Below are 5882 nucleotides of genomic sequence, written 5' to 3'. Positions count from 1 at the left end.
TCTAGCAATGCTATGCATATCTATCATAGGAAAAATATTCTCAAAAAATGTTGCATCACAAGATTCCATTATAGTATCAACATGCATATTAGGCACCCCGGATTTAACCGGTGAAACTCTATATTTTTAGTCCATTATTCCACTAACCAAACCTGAATCCCCTTTTGAGTTCTTCTTGAAGCTTTGTGTTCTTGAAGTTTTACAAACTCCTAGACGGTTGGAGTAAAACAGGAGCTTCCAAGGTTGTGCACCGGCCCTATGAAAGTTTGTGAAGACGAAAGATTTCCTCTAGATCTACCTTTAGTGGTTGAGTTTGGACTTCATCGCCGAATCTCTAGTAGGACAAGGCTACGTCTTTTTGACTGTTGGGACTTTGTGTCTAAACCTAATCTTTCTAACCATTACTGTTAGAGTCATTTTGTCATATAGGTTGATGCACATGGTTGCATTTTAGAGCTTATAATTCTACGGTTTCCTAAAACCAACTAATTGGGGAACAAAGTAGTTGCATATTCACCATCCCTCTAGTTAACACCTTTGAATCTTCCTCACTTGCTTCGTGTAAGAATGGTTAACTGGAGTCAAGATCTTCGATCGTCACCCAGGTCTGCTTTGATTACACTTATAACACCCTCATGCAAATTCAATCAACATCTTACCATCTATACACATATATACATATCAACTCACTTACACTTCCGTCCTCACTTTTGTGTTGAAGAGTTAACCAATATATGCTACGTTTGGAACACAGATGTGTATAATCTGCTCAAAGTTTTACTACACTTCTGTGAAAATAAGCCTACCATAATAGTCCGAGAATTACAACATTTCCCTTTAAAATAGTGAAGACGCAATTTTTGCGCAATTGGGAAAATCCCAGATTCAATCCATTTCGCGCATATTTGACTTTTAATTTGATAAATACAATCTAAAAATTTACACGCTTGCACACATAGAGAGAGTATCCAAAATATACAACATCAAAACACCATAACCATATGGCAACTTTGCAAAACATTCTGAACTTAAAATGAATAGTTCTCAAAAGCCCAAGCTCAGCAAGACAAGCAACACTCCTGCCAACAACGTCATTGGTACGGTGGAAGTTTGCGCATTGAATGCCGAGCTTGGCGACGAGGTAGGCGGGGGCACCCCTTCCTGCGTGGAGCTCTTGATTGGGCATGCGTAGTTGCAACTGCTAGGGTCGACCACCCTGTACACTCCCTTGCTGGTAAGCAAGTATAAGTCCTTGGCGTTGTCTTCGCCAAAGGAGAAGATGTAGCCCAATGACGGCAGCGGGCTCTTGGCCGCGACATCACACAGGATTGGTGACGTCTTGGAGCAGCCGAATGTCAGCGGCGTCACATTGTACACCCCACTGTTCTCCGGCGTCTCGATCCCTGACCACATGGACTGTGCATACAAGTCCGCGTAAATGTACCTACACACAGGCAAGGACAAGATGAAATTAACACAAGACATACGCATGCTACGGTCACAAAAATCATCGAACGATGTCATGAAAGCAAGAACAAAATGAGATGGTGAATGAAGTCGATGGAGGGCTATTATTATTACCTGCCGTTGAGGCATGGGTTAGTCATGGAGCGGTAGACGTAGCCGCCGATGATGGAGGCAGAGCCAACATTGTTGTTGACAGTGTTGTGGGCGTAACCCATGACCGGCAAGATGGCGTTGATGGAGTCGACCGAGGTGTTCCCACCGGGAGTTGACAGTGCCGGGTATGACTGGGGGCCCTCGAACACGCGCCACCCGTAGTTCCCACCATTTACCACTAGGTCGACTTCCTCATACAAAGACTACAAATTCACACAGATTTCGTCATGAATTTAGTAGCACGGATCGTGGTCATAAAAGCATGGGGATACGAGAGGTTACCTGGCCGACATCGGCGCAGAAGAAGTAGGACGGCTTCGTGGAGTCGAAGCTGCAACGCCACGGGTTCTTGAAACCCATGGCGAAGACCTCTGGCGCGAACTTTGGGTCCATGGAGAACGGGTTGTCCTTGGGGATACCGTAGTTGCCCCAACTAGGAGTGTTGTTACCACCTGCATGCAGTGCAAATTTGAAAATGAACAATTTGGCACTCTGACCAATAAATTTGAATTTGAAGACAATCATGAACTATAAACAGTTGAAGATAGTGAATAAGTTTAATGAAAATTTTGAATTTGAATATAATCGTGAACTATAAACAGTTGAAGGTCGTGAATAAATTTGAATTTGAATATAATCGCGAATTATAAACCAAGTGGTACTGATGGGTTTGAGTTCAAGATCTCTCGTCCTTACGGTTTCAGTTGCCATATTCATTTTCTCTTTCCAAAAAACGCATAAACTGATGACTTTATAACTTGATCACCTTATAGTACTATTTACTTCTACTGACGTAAAAAGTGAGTCTCTAGTTGCCTTACTTGGCATGTTGTTGACGTCGATCCGGATGATCTTCCCGAGCAGGGTCCCCTTGTTCTGCGCGAAGTTCCATGGGTCGCCGACGCTGCCGCCGTCGCCCATCATGAAGTACATGTAGCCGTCTCCCGGGCTGAAGAGGATCTGCCCACCGTGATGGGTCGTGAACGGCAGCCCGAGCGTCATGATCCGCCTCGCCTCCGTCGGGTTTGCAGAGGTCGCCTGAGGCAACAAACGGCCGCGCATCAGCACCGAAGCAAATGCACACATCGCCGGACAAGAATTGACATGATGGCGTACGTACCTTCGAAGGCGAGCCGGAGGACGAATTGGCGGTGTACTCGGCGATCACGCTCTGGTACTGGCAGGGCTGCGCGCCGTTGTCGGCGCCGAGCTTGGACGGGTCACAGCCGATGTCTGAGTTGCAGGCGCACCTGCCAGAGCACGATGCCGATTGCGTTTTGTCGCAGCTGTAGGAGACGAAGAACCGGCCGTTCTTCTCGAAGTCCGGGTGGAAGGCCATGCCGAGGAGGCCGAACTCGTTGTCGAAGTGCACCTCGTCGGTAATGTCGAGGAACGGGTTGGCCACGTCCAGCTCCAGCGGCTTGCCGGAGCCCTGCGGCGGCACGGTGGCAAGGAATACCTTGCCGGCCTGGTTGCTGAGGAACACGCGGTTGGAGCCGTCCGGGTGCGCCGCCATGTTGAGGTACGAGCCGTTGCTGACGCGCTCCAGACACATACCGTTCACCGGTGGCACGACGCGGGTCGCATTGAACGCCGCGGCCTCACCGTCGAAGCAGATGGACTCGCCGCCCAGCGCGCCGCAGAAGTCGCCCTCTGACTCCCACACCTCGGCGAGCTTCGGCGCCGATGCGCCGCCCTTGGGCGGCTGGAACGGCGACCCCGGGATGGACACGTCCTTGCAGGTATCCCACACCTTCGCGCAGTACCCCGTCGCCGCGGCCACGCCGCTGACACGGCTCGACACGCCGGTGCTGTTGCATAGCAGTGGCACCGTCCGAGGGCTTGTCCGGACGGTGAAGAGCTCGCCGGCGTACGGGTTGCATCTCTGCAACACCAGCATCCCCATTGTCTCAGTGGCAGAGCCTTCCATACACATGGTAATTCAGTCCAGCGAGTGAGCAGGAAACCGTACCGCGCAAAGGATAGACTTGACGAGGTCGCCGCACGGCGTGCCTGAGATGTTCATGGCGGCAAACTGCCTCCGGACAGCGGCGTCGTCCGTCGTGTTGCAGCAAGCAGTGCCGTTGTAGCCGCAGAAGGAAAGGGACCCGTTGACCGCCCTTGGGAACGCTGCTCGACATGATCGAAGCATAATAATCACAAGCTGCTCGGAGAAACAACACAAAGATGCTGCAGGAAATCGACTGCATACTCGAGTCCATGCACAGTTTCGCGCCATGGCTGTCCTGGACGGCGAGCAGGAGGACAACGGCGGCGATGGATAGTATCGCGGTCGCCATCGACGATGACCTCATGGTGCCTCGGGAAGGAGGAGAAGATGGAAACTTGCTCCGGTCAGAAATGGGGCCGACGACTTTATGGAGGCCTGAGGAGGCAGGAGTTGACCAAAGATCGGGATTAGCAAGGCAATCAATGGACGACATGCTGGATAATGGAGGCTTGAGGAGGCAGGCGTTGACAAAATAATGGGATTCTTTTCAGCCGACCAAACAATGAGATTAGCAAGACAATCAACGGACCACATGCTGGATAACGACAACTACTGTATGTCCGTATTGAATTATACTCCCTCCGTCCCATAATGTAAGATGTTTTTTGGCTCTAGTGTAGTGTCGTCTTACATTATAGACGTAGGGAGTAGTATATATATATATATGGGCCATCCAAAAGGAATCATGTGAGATGAGCATTAGCATAAACTGTAATGATGGGTTAAATTAAATTAAACGATAAAGCTAAAGGGCGAACGTTCCCAAATTATTTTGGATGAGGGTTGAATCAAACAACTAACTGGGCTAACTAATTATGTGTGTGAGTTTACTAATTAAAATCCAACTTATATACGTGTGAACCACGATCGAACTGAGCGAATCGGCGGTTGGGCCTAGTGGCGGACCATTATGTTATAGGGTGTCATTAAAAAGAAGGTAAATACATTACAAGGGTCTAAACTTGTCCGGCGCGGTCTGTTTAGCGCCTTAAGTTGCAAAATACGTAAAAGTGATGCCATAGCTTGTCCAAATGATGCATATACGGTGCCTTCGCTCGTACGCCGCCGTATGTGCCGCCCACGTGGCTTGACAGTTGGCGTATGGCCCACATGTCAGTGTGTGTGACCGTTGGCAGAGCTAGGTGAGACCGGTGCTGTGGTTATTTTGTAGAAAACCCCTTGGGATTTAATTAATTATCGCAAAAAGTCCCTCCAACAGCAGGAAGTGACTGCCTGTTATGTTTGCGCATAGGTACCCGGAAGGCCGCGCTCTTTCATTCTAACTCCTCACCGCTTTGTTTCCCTATCTCTGCTTTCTTTCTCGCACGACTCGCGATCAATCCAAGGTGGCGGCGGTAGAGGTCATGCGGCACGACGACCGGCGTTAGAGGCGATGGACGACCTGCACGTCGTCCTCCAGGCGAAGCAGCTCCTTTGTATGGTAAGTCGCGCCCTCCCTATTTTACTTCATGCCGAGTATCTCTTCCTTGTCCATAACGTTGGGTAGGGTTTGCTGGAGTGAGAGTAATTTTCTGGCGTGCTTGATCGTCATCTTTCATCCATGCTATGGAGATATTGTGTATATGGATTGTTGCAGAGTAGATATGGGCACTGTTCCTGAATTTTGCTAGGGTTTATTCGGGTTTTTGAAAGTAGGCGCCTTTTCATGTCAAAGTAGTTGGTCATGCTTGTGTGCGCAGCAAATTAGACTATAATATTACTCAGATGTGATCATTTGCCTTGTTGGTCATTTCTGCTCAGATCTGGAGATTGTTCGAACTGAAAAATTAGAAAAATTTGTAACTGAATTTTGGGTACAGATGATGCATAGTTAACTGAATTTGGTGACACATGATTGTACAGTTAACTGAATTTTCGTGACAGGTGATGTACTGAATGTGTGCACTGCACTGAACTGAATATTTGTGCTGAATGTGTGCAAGTGCAATGCGTTAGAGATGTAGTGAATGTGTGCAGTGTATGTAAAGTACACAACTAAATTGTTCTGGATAATTAACTGGTATTTTGTTGTATTGAATAGTACAGATCACTGAATATTGGGCGGCTTACGTGCGAAGGCACCGTATATGCACCGTTTAGACAAGTTATGTCACCACTTTTACGTATTTTACAACTTTAGGCACTAATCTGACCGCGCCGGACAAGTTTAGGCACTTGTGGTGTATTTAATCACCAAGATAGTTTATGAGCACATCTCCAACACGGATCCCTAACATGCACATGATACTAG

General features: G+C 48.2%; 1 protein-coding gene across 1 annotated transcript; it reads right to left on the bottom strand.

The window, feature by feature from the left end:
• Positions 1-822: 822 nt before the first annotated feature.
• On the bottom strand, positions 823-4078 carry LOC109772649 (HIPL1 protein). The gene is made up of 7 exons (XM_020331354.3): positions 3833-4078; positions 3593-3750; positions 2741-3505; positions 2442-2658; positions 1903-2072; positions 1582-1823; positions 823-1444 (listed from the first exon to the last, which is right to left on the bottom strand). The coding sequence occupies exons 1-7, from the start codon at positions 4062-4064 to the stop codon at positions 1045-1047; spliced, it is 2184 nt and encodes a 727-aa protein (XP_020186943.2). The 5' UTR covers positions 4065-4078; the 3' UTR covers positions 823-1044.
• Positions 4079-5882: the final 1804 nt, after the last annotated feature.

This window comes from Aegilops tauschii, chromosome 7, assembly GCF_002575655.3.
Source record: "Aegilops tauschii subsp. strangulata cultivar AL8/78 chromosome 7, Aet v6.0, whole genome shotgun sequence".
NCBI classification, from domain to species: Eukaryota; Viridiplantae; Streptophyta; class Magnoliopsida; order Poales; family Poaceae; genus Aegilops; species Aegilops tauschii.
Note: the sequence above shows the minus strand (reverse complement) of the source record. Positions and strands in the feature narration are given on the sequence as shown.